At 37.9% G+C, this 17961-nt stretch overlaps 1 protein-coding gene across 1 annotated transcript; it reads left to right on the forward strand.

The window, feature by feature from the left end:
• The first annotated feature begins 1344 nt into the window (after positions 1 to 1344).
• LOC143305620 (uncharacterized) lies at positions 1345 to 1857 on the forward strand. The gene is given in 2 exon segments (XM_076689846.1): positions 1345 to 1718; positions 1720 to 1857. Coding segments are annotated over 2 exon segments (417 nt in total). The 5' UTR covers positions 1345 to 1439.
• Positions 1858 to 17961: the final 16104 nt, after the last annotated feature.

Consider the following 17961-nt stretch of genomic DNA (forward strand, 5'->3'; position numbering starts at 1 on the left):
TGCACTTATTAAAGTGTATGCGAAACAACTTATTAACTAAAGATTTGCAATTTAATTTAGTAGATAATCTTCCACGCGTGGCTAAATGGTCACACATGGAAGATTTATATTTTATTGATAGCAATAATGCTTCTTCTCAGGATCGAGTTCTGAAGAAGCTTACACTGCAAAACATGTAGTAGTAGAAAAAATTAGGAAAATGAAGGTGAAGTATTGTGCGCAAGTCTTTAGTCAATCGGTTGGGTCCGTAATGGCACTTATGAGTCGCAATAAAATTAAGAGTGTGTGCGGTACGCGTGAAATTCCTTTAGAAGGTGTTGACACTGCTCGATTCATTCATTTTATGAATGATATTTTCGACAGTGTCAACAGTAGTTGTCCTCTTCCGGTAATAGATATGAACTGCAAAACACCCAATGTCTGGGATGTAGGCATTAATGTTTTTCGAAGCATGAAATTTATCAAAAGAAAGTTTGCGGATAAAGAGCGTCCACTGGTTGTACACAATTGGATTAGAACGCGGGTGTGTTTCCGAATGACCCCGTTAGAATTGAGAACTCGGGTTCGGCATATAACTTAAATTGACTACCAGAAACCGAATAAAATTGGTTTCAGAGCTGGATGTCTTACCGTTTTGAGATATCGTGGTAAGAAGTTTTGTGAAATTCTGGGACTAAGTATGCGCTATTCGATACTGACCATGCGCGATTCACTACTGCGCATTCGGGGAACGAATATGTTCACCGGAACCCGGCCCCGCGGTTTGAAAGGCCCCGCGGTCTACGAAAACTCATCAGACATTTTGCAGGAGCCCTTGTACAGTAGATTGAATATTCGGATCTATGTGGAAAATGCAATCGCATAATCCCCTAATCGATGACAACTTGCTGCGCACTGACATGAATCTTGAATCGCGTGAATATTCGGATGTGTGTGGAAAATGCAATCGCATAATCCCCTAATCGATGACAACTTGCTACGCACTGACATGAATCTTGAATCGCGTTTCATCTGTTTTAAACAAAGACGCATCAGGCTATCCCATTGTTATCGTCTTCGACGTTAGGCGTTGTACATTTTGAAAACGTTTGATTTCTGGTAAGTATTTGTTTTCAATTATTTTCCCTCTTTTAACTTAAAATCAACCCTAACTGAAATTGCGTCGCAGAAAAAACGTATAGCGCTGATACAAATGAAATCCAATACATATAACTAGTTGAGAGTTTGAATTCGTTATTAATAAATTAATTTCGCCCCAAATGTTAAAATTTCGATAAAGTTAGCAATAACAGAGAAATGTTTTAACTACATATAAAGTAATGAAATATGTAGTTTATCCTATCTTGCAGTAATTGTTTTTTTTTTGGCATGCAGTTTTATTCATTTTTGTAACAGACATAAACTTTTATGTACAGAAATATGTTTTTTTAAGAAGCGTTATGGCTAGCAGAGATAGAGATCGTGGAAGGAAATACATAAGTGGGGCTGAAAAACTGAAAAGGAAGAAGCAGCGAGATGGTTATATTAAGCAGCAAACAAACAATATTATGAAATACGTAATTGCAACTATTGGTCATTCAAGACAGCCAAACGAAGATGAAGAACATTTGGCAATGTATCAGATCCCTTTGGAAGAAGGAAAGCAACAATTGAATACACCCGTGAAGGAAGAACAAGAAGAAACCAACGAAACTGAAATGGACGAAAATGAAAACAATAGGACAACGAGCGATTGTGAAACTCATCGAGAAGAAGACATTGAAGATATGGAAATTGAAGCACAAAAAGAAGAAAACAGGAATTTCGACACTGAAGATTCTAGCACGTGGCCAATTGAAAGAACACAACAAACAGTAAAGGGTATAGCCGGATAAGATGGTCAAAAGTGCCCCCAAACCAAATTCGACTTGCTATGAACCATTCGATAGGTGATAAAAAAAAACCAGTCCGTGCCAAATTTCAATCCTGTATCTCATCTGGGAGGGTAGTTACGGGTAAAAATGTAATTGCGAGGTTTTTGGCCAATTTCTCCCATTTAATGACATTCGTAAATTCTGAAAAAAATCAGAGACATTTCCATTTGTGAGGCACATATTACAGAATTTTTTCAGATTTGTAGATTAAAAACTGAAGCCGTGAAAAATCAAAAACTTCAAAAAATGCTGAAAAATGGCGATTTTGTATGGAAGGAGTCGCGGATCTAGATTCATATTTTTTTTATAAGTGTATATTATCGATACTATTATTCTCATTTTTTTGATAATTTTTGGTCAGGTGCGCCATAGTTAAAAAAATTAAAAAGTGATGTTATCGACATATTTCTTGCGATAACATGAGAAATACTTTCAATTTTTAAAAGAACCTTTATACACTTAATGTATTATGTAATTTGTAATGTTTCTACACTGGACGAAACTCAAAAACATGTATTTTACAGTGTTACGTCCAGATTATTTTCAATAATCCAACCGTGGCTAACATTTATTTTCATCTTCTTTCTGATAGTGTTGAATAGTTTAATCGTTTAATATAATGAATTTGTGTACCTCGTCGTACTTGGAGATAATCCCAGGCGAGGCACACAAAGAAGGCTATAATTAGTTCTTTTCAAACAATAAAAAGTTAACCTTCCTTGGGACGATTGCCTTGTCGAAACCGCGTAGCAATAAACACATAGAAATTCGAAATCGCTAAGGTTAAGGAGAGGTACTATCAACATCTTTCGTCACGCGGTTAAGCAGTGCGACGCCCTTGGAAGTTTCCCAGCTTAACCGCGCGGAATAAGGGAAATACGATTTTTGTTTTACCTCGCAAACGAAATACCTCTCCTACCTGCAAAGCATGCGTCAGCCGGTCCTTCCACCAAAGAACGAATGCGATTCAGATCGAAAGTGATTGGAATTGAATGAAATGAAACTGTTTGAATGATTATGAAATGCGAGGGTTCGCGTGACAACCGCTGTAGTTTGAAATTGTCGACTGTGTTAAACGTAGAACGTTTCGAATATACGTAAATCGTCGAAATACGAATAAGAACGTTAATAACTAATAAGCGCGGAATGAATATTAACTAAATGCAACACGCATGTATCCGCAATTTGACGACGATTATAAAACACCGGTTGCATCTTGCGCAAACCGCTAAAAAGAGATTAACAGAATAATTAACGAATGAATAACAATTAACATTATTCAATCAATAGTCATTCAAAACAGTAAATCAAATATCTGTAATTAAACGAAAACCTGTTTCGATACCGGAAATGTCATTGATAAAAGCCTCTTTAATTAGCAAATTCGAATAAATTAAGTCGTAATAGATTTCGAATATTCCAGAAACTTTAGAATTGCGACGCATGAAAACCGCCGTAGCGTTAGAGGGGTAGAAAGAAAGGGACAGCCTTAGACGAAGGTAGAAAGAAAAGTCAAGAAGGGATGAGAGAACTAGGAAGAGCGGCCAACTAGCCCAATACGCGCGGGATTTCCCCTCCGACACGCACCCTGATTTGCCAAATGATGTCCCCACTTTGGGCCCTTGATCGCGGGTCGAACCCTGAGACACGATCGCTTGACTGAGGCAAATCACTCTTCGTCGAAAAATCGCAAGGTGCGTGACTGGGAGCCCGTGTTCGCGTAGAGATAGAGTTGTTAGTAAAATCGCGTAATTAGATTGCTCGGCAAGTCCTCATCAAGGCAGAGTGTCGAGAGTGTTTCGGTTCGCGGCTTTGTGACAAGGACTCATACGGATACGTTAAATTCATTTCACACTTTTCAATTCCTATCTTTTCTCTTTCGTTTTTATATCGTTCGTATATTAATTATTTTTCTTTCTTTTTCCGCGTCGCGTCGATTTTGAAATAATTTCGTGTTCGTTTTGCAATTAATCGTCCCGTAACACCGAAATAAAAGGCCGAACGCGTAGTGTAAGTGGCAGTTTTTCTCACCTCTTCTTTGACTTCCAGATTCTAGACATCACCAGCGACTAAGCAAACAAATCTAAAGTATTATCAGATACTATTTTACATCGATCCTGGTAAGTTGTCCATTTCATTTTTATCCAATACGACGAATCTGGACCTAGTGAGGCAAAACGAGCGATCTACGAAACCGTGTATTCTGATCCCTCTAGATCGTTCCGTTCAGTATAGAGACTCAAGGTATCGAAAATTAACGTTAATGAATAAATTCCGATTCACACGCAGAGAAGACGGCCCCACGAAACCGTGACTCTGGTAATTTATCCTCTGGGACCGTTCTTTCTTTGTTTTTCGCGCTTAATTCTTCACAGAACATCGTCGCTCGAATCATCGAATCATTTAATCAAACTTTAATTAACCAGTAATCAATAGCTTCATTTTCATATAATTTATACTTTTCTTTATAATATATCTATTTTCTCTTGTATTTCAAACAGCTCGTACTTCCTGTTAACCAACCACTTTTAATGTCATGCTTATTTTTCCGAAATTATATTTTTGTTACACCTAACCAGTTTTAATTCATTTACGTTTCAAACACTTCCTTTCCTCCATTTTCACGCCTATCATCTAAGCATAAATTCACACGAGGGGCCCGTATGGGACTAGAGCATTGACGAACCCGATTAATCTCTAAATTAATCTATTAACTTAATTAACAACTCTTTTATTGTTCTAATCGTGAGTGATCCAACATCGTCACGAGCGATTAGGACTGGTGGCAGCGCTAATACCGTTCTCAACCGCGTATTGTAAACCATCATTAATTTTCTTTTTTTTTATTTTGTACGTCACGCGCCGTATCTCGCTCGCGACGTAACAACAGAAAAAAAAAATTCAGCGTGAACCGACTCGAACCTACGAAAATCCTTCCACCGATTTAGCAGTCAGGTGCTTTAATCGCTAAACCACCGACACCAATGAAATAGTTTTTGGTTTTTTGAAATATATTGCACATAAAGTACTTTCAATAATTCTGATTTATTTAGTTTTTTTTTTTAATTCTTATTGCGTTTCACTGTACGTAAAAACATTGAACATTGTATAACACATTTACTTGATAAAGAATAGACGAAAATTCGCCATACAAGTAACTCTGACACGCAAAAAACAGCGAAAAACTCGGTTTTTAATTTTTTTAATTATGGCGCACCTGACCAAAAATTCTCAAAAAAATTGAGAATAATAGTATCGATAATATACACTTATAAAAAAAATATGAATCCAGATCCGCGACTCCTTCCATACAAAATCGTCATTTTTCAGCATTTTTGACGTTTTTGATTTTTCACGGCTTCAGTTTTCAATCTAAAAATCTGAAAAAATTCTGTAATATGTGCCTCACGAATAGAAATGTCTCTGATTTTTTTCAGAATTTACGAATGTCATTAAGTAGGAGAAATTGGCCAAAAACTTCGCGATTACATTTTTACCCGTAACTACCCTCCCAGATGAGATATAGGGTTGAAACTTGGCACAGACTGGTTTCTTTTTTATTGCCTATCAAATGGTTCATAGCAAGTCGAATTTGGTTTGGGGGCATCTTTGACCATCTTATCTGACTATACCCTTTGGCGAATATGTGAAAAGCACTCTGAATTTATTTAAAGAATCCATATCCCCACAAAAATTTAACACCAACTGTACATAAAATTCTATGCCATGGAGAATATATTATTGGTTCCCATATTTTGCCAATTGGAGAATTATCCGAAGAAGCACAGGAGGCCAATCACAAAGAATACCAAAGACTAAGTAAGACTCAATGATCCATTAATATCGTCTTTAAGGATGCAGCAAAAGAAAAAGGATATTCAAGAGGAATGGCCAGAGGAGATTTGTGAATAGTAGGTACGTAACGTTATTGTGTTAGTTAATTAATTAAGTATCATCTAACATGAATAACGGATTTAATGTTGCTTAAGTAATGAAGAATACTTCAACTTCATTAAAGAAAAAAGAAATATTACTTTATCTTCATTCCTTCAAAAGTTATAGATTTTTGGCCACTGAAATATAGATTATTCCCATTGTGCGCCGCGACGTGATTCCGTGGAATCGTCTGATTATATATTAAAGGAAGCCGTTAATACAATACCGTCCCTTGACGGGAACGCACGTTAGTGCGCCTAATTATTACGCGATTACGTGGACGCGCCGCGCTCACTTTACGAGACCGTTACCGCGCTATATGATCGTTTAAAAGATATTTTTGAACCTCGCCGCTTCGTTGACACTTTTCGCGGAGAAATAGCCAATATATTTATGAAACCGAATGGACACATTCTTGATTTTATCGGTCGCGTCAAAGATTTACGCGACGCAATTCTGGATTGCAACCGGCAATCTCCAAATATCGCAAACGTTGATGAACTAACCGTCGATAGCTTTATTAACAAAAATAGTACATGTAAACAAGCTAAAGAAATATAGGCGTACAACGACCACCCACTATTGTAAACAAGACTCCTCACCACCACGTAAAATTAAGTATGTCACGCCAGTCCCATCACGTCGTCTCAACACTTCACTTCCTATGAGGACACCAAAGATTGGGTCGACTCGTGGATTTCTTCGAAAGAAGAGTAGTTTTTCTGCCGCGGCATCTATATGCTGTCTGAAAGATGGGCAAAAGTCGTAGGTAGCGATAGCAATTACTTTGAATAATTTATCTGTAACCATTATTTTGTAACAAAGCCTCAAACTTTAGAAAAAAACGACGGAATCTTATTTGTACTCCCAATAGATGTATATGTTGTTCTTGCTAAATATAAATTTTTTTCAAATTTTATGTTATAATAAAATTATGACTGAAAATGTTTGTCCACATTATTTCCTCGCACCCTGTATAAATAGCAACCTTCGTATAAATGCCTTAGATGGAGACATAGAAATCAAAATTCCTCCTCAAGAAATTATACCATTTGAATATCTCTATTTTCCTGGAGAACGCGAATGTTTTGATTCCAATTTTGAACAACCTGCAATAGTCAACCGTGTAACCGAAATCTCGAATAGACTGCGTTTAGATCACTTAAATAATGAGAAAAGGGACCATGTATTAAAGATAGAAGAATTCCCGGACATATTTCATTTACCAGGTGATAATCTACCATCTACTCCCTTGTTGCAATGTTACATCCCCGATTACGGAGCGTTTTCTTGATTTAACACGCGTTGTGGGTGTTGCCGGTTAAAGCGCACCTTGAGGATAAACGGAGTATAGGATAGGCGTTTATCACGCACGTATCTATATGTAGAATCGAGATGTCGAACGCGGGTTACGCGCGACGCCAGCCAAGCGTGAACGTAGAAAGGGACAGACAGTAGAAGAGAGAGAGAGGTCAAAGAATTCAAAGCGAGTAACCGAAACGTATTGGTGTGACTAATACTAATTTAATTATAAATCTTTTTTATTTTTGACTTTTTTTAAATACAATTTTTACTAACGCATTTGTGAGATTTTTCTGATTAAAATGGTACCAAACACGATATGATTTGAATTATATTTATTTATTAAAATAATAATAAAACTGTACATATGTATAAGGCAGGCCGTATACCAAAGATACATCAAACACGCAACATGCAACATGCAACACGTCGCATGTTGTGTACGAACGTAGAATAGGTATTGCGGCACGGTACAAACGATTTGTACGGACGCAGAATCGACACCAAGACGGGATATATGCAACGTTTAAATGCCCAGAACCGACACCTCGGCTGGATATATGCAACGTTTGAAACCCGAGCCGACACCGCAACCGGTTTTCATTTCCAATCCTCCTTTGCTTTTCGCCAACTTTTAACATCAATTTTAGCAAGTAATTATAATTCAAACTATATCGTGTTTGGTATCATTTTAATCTGAGAAATTTCACCAATGCGTTAGTAAAAGTTTCAGTAAAAAAAAGTCAAAAATAAAAAAGTTTTATTGTATATGCACCGCAGCGTCGACAATATTTGCGACGATTGAACGTTGCGGTGAAGTTCAATGTTTTGGATTATAAGTGGACTGTATGTAAAATGAATGCACTTGATGTGAGTACTATACTGTATTTCTACTTTATTTGATGAATCTTTGGAGAGTGTGTGAGTTGTTTCAAGAGTGTCTTCACGAGAATGTCAGTCAGGGAACTTGCTTCAGGGTTTTATATTCTGGGCAAGGAGTACAATTTTCGGATAAGCCATTCCTATTGGCCTGATTTTTGTGGAGGTAGAAAATATTCCTTATTCGTCGTCAGGGGTGCCTTAGTGACGTACGCGGTGGGTTCGCGTGTACTTAGTGACCGTAGCGAGCAATAAAACTAAGCAATATCTCGACATGAATAGAAAACTGCAAGCAAAGACTCTACTGCTAAGGTTAAGGGTTCTGGCAACCAGATGTGACTAATAAACCAAATTACTAGATAGGATGTAACGATTCCTTGGGTCTTATTGCTGCTACAGGTAAAGGTCTATTGATTTGAAACATGTAGACTGTTTGAAAGCAAACTTGAATTGAGGTCTAATCCTCTCGTTGGATATTCTATTCTACTACCTAACATTTATAGTTGAATTAGTATTAGTCACACCGATACGTTTCGGCTCTTTCCTTTGATTATCGGACCTCTCTCTTTCCACCACTGTCTGTCCTTTTCTACGTTCACGCTTGGCTGCTCGTCGCGTGTAACCCGAGATTAGACACCTCGACTGGATATATGCAACGTCTGGGTCCCAATGTTTGTTGCATATATCCAGCTTTTACTGTACCATCAAATTTTTAAAATTCCAATTTGATAGCGTTGGCTGTTAGAATGTCGGCAACGCCAGATCGCGACAAAAAAAGCAGAAAGGTACACAGGTTAATATTAGATACAACATACAAGAATTACATAGTCCAACAAATTTGAACTTTTTCTGTGATCTGCAATATCCATTACGTGATTCTTATAGGCTTTTGTTCACTGATTACGAATCTGCAAACCGTTTTGCTCCTATACGTACAGTTTTTGAGAAACAGGCATTTTTGTGAAAATGTGTGGTTGCGGGAAAAAATGCAGTATTATATGAAAACGAAAAATGCGAGGCAGTTCAGGTTTATGTCAAAAGATAGAGGAGACTTTCCTCTATACGTCTGTATAAACAATTATATTTATTGATGATTTTTAATATTTGTAAGTGCTTGTCAAAGTTTGCAAAAGAGGTGACATAGTTAGTTTGTACGCGCTATTTTTGTATTTTTATGAAAAATCTTTTATTTTAATATAATAGACTATATTGAAAAACATATAACAACACACGGACAAAGTCGTCTAAATCAACAACATTCCATGGGACAGTTAGAATATCCGCTACGATACGTAGCCAAACCGTTGTCGGATGGACGTTATAAACAAAGCGCTCGAGATCGCTTTTGTCGGCGCTTTCTGCGACTTTCTTCGTCGAACGATGTTTCGTCGTCGCATAGTACAGTCTAATCATGGAGTTTGGAACAGAAATCAAATTCTGATTATAAATGATAATATATTTCAATTTTTTTACATAAAATAACATTAATACTTTTGTTGTTACTTCAGTTCTACTCTCATTTTTTATCATTCTTCTTCGTTGAAACTTTTTTTCAAGGTGTTATTCAAATTTAAGTGTTTGCTTATTACTTTGTAATGACTACTCTTTCATTTCTGCAAAGTGAATTTACACTAGTAGTTTCATTTAGTAAAAGTGAAAAAAAATAATTCTGGAATGAAACTTGTCCCCCTGTAACAACAGAAAAACATTCTTTTTCGCTGTTTGTCCTTTTCTGCGTTCAGCGGTTAGATTCGAGGACTCGGCTCGAGCAGCTTTTGCCAGCGTCATACATATTCGTTCCAATATACATTTGTTTCCGGATCGGTTTTCTTCAATGAACAGCATGAAATGAAATAAATGACTAACAATTAAAGAGTCGCGGAGATTAAGAAGAATGTTTGTAGGTCGCATTAAGGGCACAGACTCCTTGTGCCATGACCCGTATGCGTGCACTCACACAATCAACGGAAAATATGCACGTATACGCCATGTGTGAGAGAGACACTCGATTTCGTAGATTCCATTTTTCGTCTCGATAATTGCATAAATGAAATTTTCGCGGGTACAGCACACACGGGTAGACTTCGCTACAGGTCGGTCTGGTCCACTTGAACGCTAATAAACATCATACGTTGAAAAAAATGGAATTTTCGAAACTGTACGATTGAGACAGACGCTGTTGTAAGCAAACACATGGCTGCCGAATGCTGCGTTCGGCTACATTTTAGCGAATATTGGACGATTTAATCGTTTTTTCACTGATAACAGAGCAGACCAACTTCCCTTGAACTAGTACAATATCACTGAAATTCGATTTTTCACAATTTATCACTTCTGGAAGACGTAAAATGGAATCTACGATTTGCACGCATCAGACGTCAAATAGACATAAGAATAGTTCAGTGATTCTCCGTCAGAGGCATTGATGGTATATTTGACCACGTTATCATCAGGGTCGATAAAAACACAAATCGGTCAATAAATGTAAATTCTAATTTGACACCACAAATGGCTACGCGAATATAGCCACAAGTAAGGCATAGTTGCCGCAACGTATTAAAACTTCTGTCACGCTGTTCACACCTGTTACAATTCTAATCATCAGCACAATGAATCAGCTCGAGCCGATAAAGAGGTCTCAGAATGAAACAATACATAATGTGTGGCAAACCACAAAACATTTTTATTCATATTTATAATCATGTTTTTTTATCAATGAAAAATATAGAGATATGCCAGAGAAATGAATTATAAAACTTGCACATTTCGCAATATTCGCATATTCTATATGCAAAAAGATATAGAAGACGATATACATGTGCTGTTTGTGTTCCTATTTATGTATTTATTATTTACTGAAAAGATTTTGATTCCTGCCGGACATGCAGAAGGACAGCGCGAACGAAAGAGAGGTAGCAAGAACGAAATAATACACATAACGTACGCGACCATAAAACTTATAGGAATGAAAACTGCAGGTCATTAATCTTTTCGCTACGGACGCATTCTCCGGCGCGCTACTTCCGCTGAACGAGCCGCTGTACCAAAAGTGTGCACTTGCGGAACAACTGTAATCGCCCGTCATTCGCTCAATGCCGCGGTGTCTTACGCAGAGCGAGTGTAGTCGCTCGTAGAAAGGAAATGGTTAAAAAATTACCGCATAATGCAATTAGAAAATATAATTTAATAATGTAATTGCGTATGGAATGTTTGAAAGCACGGGTATACACAAAGCCCTACGTCACATGTCTTACATTGGTAATGTGTCTGTCGTTGGACATTATTCTTAGTACAAACAATACATTTTCTCAATCCACTTTTTCGTTTTGTTTTCTCGCTAGTGTAAATCGCTGGGAAGTGTCTACCAGTAAGCCTCAAAGGATATTTATCCGCAGGTTTAGGAGCGCTTTGTCTAACGTCGTCTTTATGGTATTTTCGTAAAATTTGTCGTATTAATTCAAGATGAAAAGCAGCTATAGAAATATCTTTTCCTGTTTTGTATTTATATAAACAATAAGCATTCCAAACGGCAATATCTAGCAAATGAAATAAGTACTTCTTGTTCCATTTTATAGATTTTCTGATGGATTTAATGGAACTAATAACCATATCACATTTGTCGACAGCGCCCATTGACGAATTATAATCGACTATACATTTGGGTTTACGTATAAGTTCTTGAGTGTTATAATTTCTCTTTCCTGTACATATAAATTCGCTGGTATGGAAAGTGGATAACATAAGTACGTCCCTTTTATCACGCCATTTAAGGGCTAGCAAATTACTTGGTGTTCGAAAATCAACCTCGCCTTTTTTTAATTTTCTGTCCATTATAGGCATTCCTTTTCGCCTTTGCTTTACAGTCCCACAAGCATTTGTTACATTTGTATGTAATAAATTGAAAAGAGCAGGGCTGCTATAATAATTATCGACATACAATGAGTGACCTTTTCCCAAGTACGGTTTCAAAAGTGTGAAAACGATATTTCCTGTTTTACCGATTTCTTCCCTGTTCTCTGTCACATGTGAATCACTCCTGTATATACAATAATATCTAGTACGTAGCCAGTTTTGCAGTCGCATAGTACGTATGTTTTAATGCCAAATCGGCTTCTTTTGGCCGGTATATACTGCTTAAAAGATAGTCTGCCCTTGTATAGTAAAAGACTTTCATCTATGCATAAATTTTGGAAAGGATAAAATGAGTTTTTGAACGATTTTTGAAGTCTGCTTGAAACACTGCTAATTTTTTGCAAACGATCAGAAGAATTTTGATTATTATCACCAAAATGCAACATTTTCAATAAAAGTATATATCTATCTCTACACATAATTTCGCTAAAAATATCAGTTTTTAAATGTTTATCGCTAGACCAATACTCGCTAAGCCGTAATTTTCTGTTTCTCGACATTAGTAGCGTACATGCGAGAAAACAGTACAGTTCGTCGACAGTTGTACCAATTTTGATGTTACGCGTGTCATCATATACTGTACGTGCCCAATAGTTATTTGTCTTATCCACAATAAAGCTCACAAGATCAGGTGAAAAAAATAATTCAAAATAATCTAATATTACAGAGGAAAAATTGATGTGTTCTGTCTGAAGTCCAGAATTGGAAGTATCAAAATTGTGAAATGTTAATTCAACATTCTCCATAGACCATTGGATATTATTAAAAGTAGTTGATGGCAAAGTATCTTCGATGTAATCATCTTCTGATTCTGACGTGCTAAGTACATTTTTCCGACGAATCCTGATTGCCTTCTTTCTGGCACAAATATTATTTATTGCAATATCGCTATCGGAGTCCGATAATTTATCGTACATCTCTGTTCGCGCGTTACGCGCTTCCGACATATCACAACATATTTTGTAACACGCGGGGAGTTTAGGAGGAGTGCGATATCAGTAGCAATCGGCTGAGGCCCGGATGTAGGGACGAGTGCGTTCGTCATGAAAATAATAGTTGAAAATAAAATTTATTTGCCATTGGATGAAGAAACAGAAACGGCAAATTCAGCAGAAATTTTTGAAGAAACGACGAATGAATTGTTTGAAATTGAAGAAACAAGCAATGCTGAAGATGGGATAAATATGGAAGGCACAAATTCAGAAAATGAAGAATTGATGATACAGAAAGTTGTAACGAACGAGCCTGAAGAACAATTCTGTCTACCAAGTGGCTTGAGTATCGTGGACATGCAGCACATCTTTGCCGAATTTCAAAAAATAGCTGACCATGCTAAAAACAGGGAAGACTGTGGAATTAGACACCTGAATATAACCGGCATGAAACGGTCGGGCCTGAGGACCACCCTCAGTGTAATATGCGATATGTGCAAATATACAGGTGAAATCCACAGTGAACCTGACCAAAGCAATAAAATGGAAACAAACCAGTGTGCCGTTGCTGGAACAATTGTGAATGGAGGCAGTTATGCCCAAATGGAGGAGTTCCTTGCAGCGATGAGCATACCCTCCATGTCGAGGAAAGAATTTAGAAAACATCACGATAAAATAGTGAAAACATTAATTGTTGCTGCAGCAGAAGAGATGGTAGCAGCGGCAGAGGAAGAAAAACGCTTGGCCATTGAAAGAGGCGATATTGTTTCCGGATGTGGAATCCCTCACATCCCCGTTGTGGCCGATGGAAGCTGGATGAAACGATCATACCGGTCTGGAACGTACGATTCCGCGTCTGGAGTCGGCGTTATAATTGGATATCACACGAAGAAAGTTTTATTTATCGATGTGAGAAACAAGGTGTGCAGGATTTGTCGATGTGCTCCGAAAAAGAAAGAAGAGCCACAAAAGCACACCTGTGTTACGTCCCTAGGTATAACCCATTTTCGTCTTTCGCCATTCCAAAGAGGTCTTGCTCTGGAATCCGCGAAACATCAGCATTTTCTCGCTTAGCGACGCCCGCGATACGAAATCAGGGAACTCGCGGAATGCGATGGCGAAAACCCTTTGCTTTCAGGTTTTCGCAAGCAAAGAGCGTGACCTACTCCCCTTTTGGGAGTATAAGTTATCGGCGCGACGCAAGTACAGCAGTTCCGTGATAGCGTAAAGCAGAGACGAAGTTCTGCTCGTTCGCAACCCGCGTTTTGGCTAAACTCGAAACCAGGAACATCATCAACGACGTGCTTGGCCGACGGTTCAACACGAGTGTATCCCCGAGGTCTGACGTTCCAGGCCCATAATAGGACAAGCTCCAGGAGTGCACCCGTGTGCTGTGCAGGACCACCACCAACAATTTTTAGATATTTGTATTTGAAGTTTCATTATACAAAGACATATAGATTTACGAGGGGAACTACCCAAGTGTTACGCTCATTTATTAATGAAACTTTGCCACCTTGTAGAGCTCGTCGCCCTGAACACGCCTATACCCCCTTTTGGGGGCAGACGGCTAATTGTTTAAAAGATATTAACAATTAAAGTTAGTTACTCCTTACATTGAGAAGCATGACAAACTAACACATATAAATACTTAGCTCCGCGGTAAAACGCTTGACTCACAATCTAACTGTCCACGGTTCAAGTCCATGGTTCCGAACTTTTTTTTTCTTTTTCTTTTTAATGATAATTTGTCTCTTTTTGAATAACTATTACAACTGTGCTATAATCATTGCATTTATTAATTATTTTTGCATTAAGCATTTATTGCCAAATTCATCGGAGGATAAAATAATTTTTAACAAAAAACAAATCTGACTTCGAAATGCACTTAAAAGTGTCAAATAATTTCTATTTCATTTATACCAATATTCCATAGCTATTAATAATATCTACTTAATCGTTAGATAGGATACCAAATACATTTCAAAGTTTTCGGAGGCGGCGCAAAATTAAAAACTTTTCCTCTACTAAGAAGATCCTAACTCGGGCGTCGGCAACCTATGATAAATCACCCATTTGATAATTGCAAGTAAATAATATTCAACGGGAATCAACAAACCCATTGTGAATTAACTATACTGCAATTCACGAGTGACCGCACTTAACTCGCGCAGCTAGTGACCTACTGAGGTCTAGGGAGATTTTTAATAGTGCGTGTGATTCCCCTTTACAGCTTGCTTCTTACTTTGCGTTCACATCATTTTTTTTTTTGCGACAAATAACAGGAATTTCATTGTATCGTGAAACTTTACAATATCATCACCGGTTATCAATTATCGTACGTCATATATTTCGGCCCGCCATTTATATGATCGCAAAGTATAATAAGAAGCAAGCTGTAGAGGGGAATAACACACGTTATTAAAAATCTCTCTAGACCTAGTGAGCGGCGCGAGTTAAGTATGGTGTCTTCTGAACTGCAGTATAGTGCATGTACATCAGGAGGGCTGCTAATTTCTCATACAATCGTTACAATTACAAATGTTTTCAGCCGGACCTATAATTTTTCTCTTACGACTTATTAATTACCAAGTTTGCCATACCGCAATCAAATCGTTATTGGCAGTGTTACGTCGCGAGCGAGATACGGCGCGCGACGTACAAAATAAAAAAAATTTTAATTTAACGAGAGTTTAATTAATATGTTGGCTGATACGCGGTTGAGAACGGTACTAGCGCTGCCACCAGTCCTAATCGCTCGAGACGATGTTAGATCCTTCGCGATTAGAACAATAAAAGAGTTGATAGATTAATTAATAGTCAAATAAGATATTAGTCGGGTTCGTCAATGCTCTAGTCCCATACGGGCCCCTCGTGTGAATTTGTACGAAAATGGTAGGCGTGAAAATGAAGGAAAAGGAGTGTTTGAAAAGTAAATGAATTAAACTAATTAGGTGTAACAGAAATATAATCTCAGAAAAGTAAATGTGACAATAAAATGGTTGGTTAACAGAAAACGCGAGCTGTTTGAAATATAAGGGAAAATAAATGCATTATTAAGAAAGGTTTAGATTATATGGAAACGAAACTATTGATTATAGAATAGTTAGTGTTTGATTAAATGATTCGATGATTCGAGCGACGATGTCGTATAAAGAATTAAGCGCGAACGAAAAGAAACAACGGTCCCAGAGGGTAAACTACCAGAGCCACGGTTTCGTGGGGCCGCCTTCTTTTGTGTGAAATCGGAATTTTCCAAATATTTTAAATATTCGATACCTTATGTCTCTATTGTGAACGGAACGATCTAGAGGGAAACTTTCCAGAATACGCGGTTTCGTAGATCGCCCGTTTTGCCTCGCCACGTCCAGATTCGTCGTATTAGATAAAATGAAATGGACAACTTACCAGGAAACAAGGTGAAATAATATCTGATAATAGTTTTGATAGAAGTTTTTTTTTGCTGGTGTGGTTGAAATCCAGAAATCAAAGAAGAGATGAGGAAACTGCCACTGCACTACGCGTTCGCGATCGGCATTTATTACGGTGTTACGAAACGAATTTAAACTATTACAAACGAACACAAGGTATTTCTAAATCGACGCGACGCGAAAAAAAAAAGGAAAAATAATTAATATACGAGCGATATAAAATGAAAGAGAAAAGATAGAATTTGAAGAGTATGAAAAAAATTTAACGTATCCGTTTGAGTCCTTGTCACAAAATCCCGAACCGAAACACTCTCGGCACTCTGCCTTGAAGAGGACTTGCCAAGCAATCTAATTACGCGGTTTTGTTAACAACTCTATCTCTACGCGAACACGGGCTCCCCGTCACGCACCTTGCGACTTATCGACGAAGAGTGATTTGCCTCAGTCAAGCGATCGTGTCTCAGGGTTCGACCCGCGATCAAGGGCCCAAAGTGGGGACATCATTCGGCAAATCGGGATACGTGACGGAGGGGAAATCCCGCGCGTATTGGGCTAGTTGGCCGCTCTTCCTAGTTCTCTCATCCCTTCTTGGCTTTTCCTTCTACCTTCGTCTAAGGTTGTCCATTTCTTTCTACCCCTCTAACGCTACAACGGATTTCATGCGTCGCAATTCTAAAGTTCTGGAATATTCGAAATCTATTACGACTTAATTCATTCGAGTTTGCTTAATTAAAGAGGCTTTTACAATGATATTTCCGGTATCGAAAGAGGTCTTTGTTTTATTAGAAATATTTGGTTTACTGGTTTGAATGACCATTAGTTAAATAACGTTAATTATTATTCATACGTTAATTACTCTATTAATCTCGTTGTTTAGCGGTTTACGCGCGATGCAACCGGTGTTTTATAATCGTCGACAAACTGCGGATACATGCGTGTCGCATTTAATTAATATTCATTCCGCTCTTATTAGTTATTAACATTCTTATTCGTATCTCGACGATTTACGTATATTCGAACGTTCTACGTTTAATGTTTAACGACGATGTTTATAGACTCGGTCGACCTTTGTCTCGAACATTCGTGAACGATTTCGAACTACAGCGGTTGTCACGCAAACCCTCGCATTCTAATATCATTCAAACAGTTTCATTCCGTTAAATTCCAATCGCTTTGTTCTAAATCACATGCAGTCCTCGTGAAAGGGTCGTCTGACGCATGCTTTGCAGGTATGAGAGGTACCTCGCTAATAAAATAGAAGAAAATTCTTCTTTATGTTGCACGGTTAAGTTGGGAAATTTCCAAGTGCGTCGCACTGCTTAACCGCGCGGCGAAGGATGTTTATGGTACCTCTCCCTAAACGGTTTCGACTTTCGAAGTTTTCGTCGCTGCGTAGTTTCGACAAGGCAATCATCCCAAGGAAAGGTTGACTTGTATTATTTGAAAGAACTAAATATAGCCTCCTTTGTGTGCCTCGCCTGGGATTATCTCCAAGTGCTTCGCACTGGCGAGGTACACAAGCTCGGTATATTGACGGTTAAACTATTGAAACTAACAAGAGAAAAGAAAAAGGAGAATTATAATTTTAATCTCAAACTCCTTTCTTGTGTTCTCCGTGAGGAATCACTTCCAAGTGCTCACGCACCCGACGGTAGA

This window comes from Osmia lignaria, chromosome 8, assembly GCF_051020975.1.
Source record: "Osmia lignaria lignaria isolate PbOS001 chromosome 8, iyOsmLign1, whole genome shotgun sequence".
NCBI lineage: Eukaryota > Metazoa > Arthropoda > Insecta > Hymenoptera > Megachilidae > Osmia > Osmia lignaria.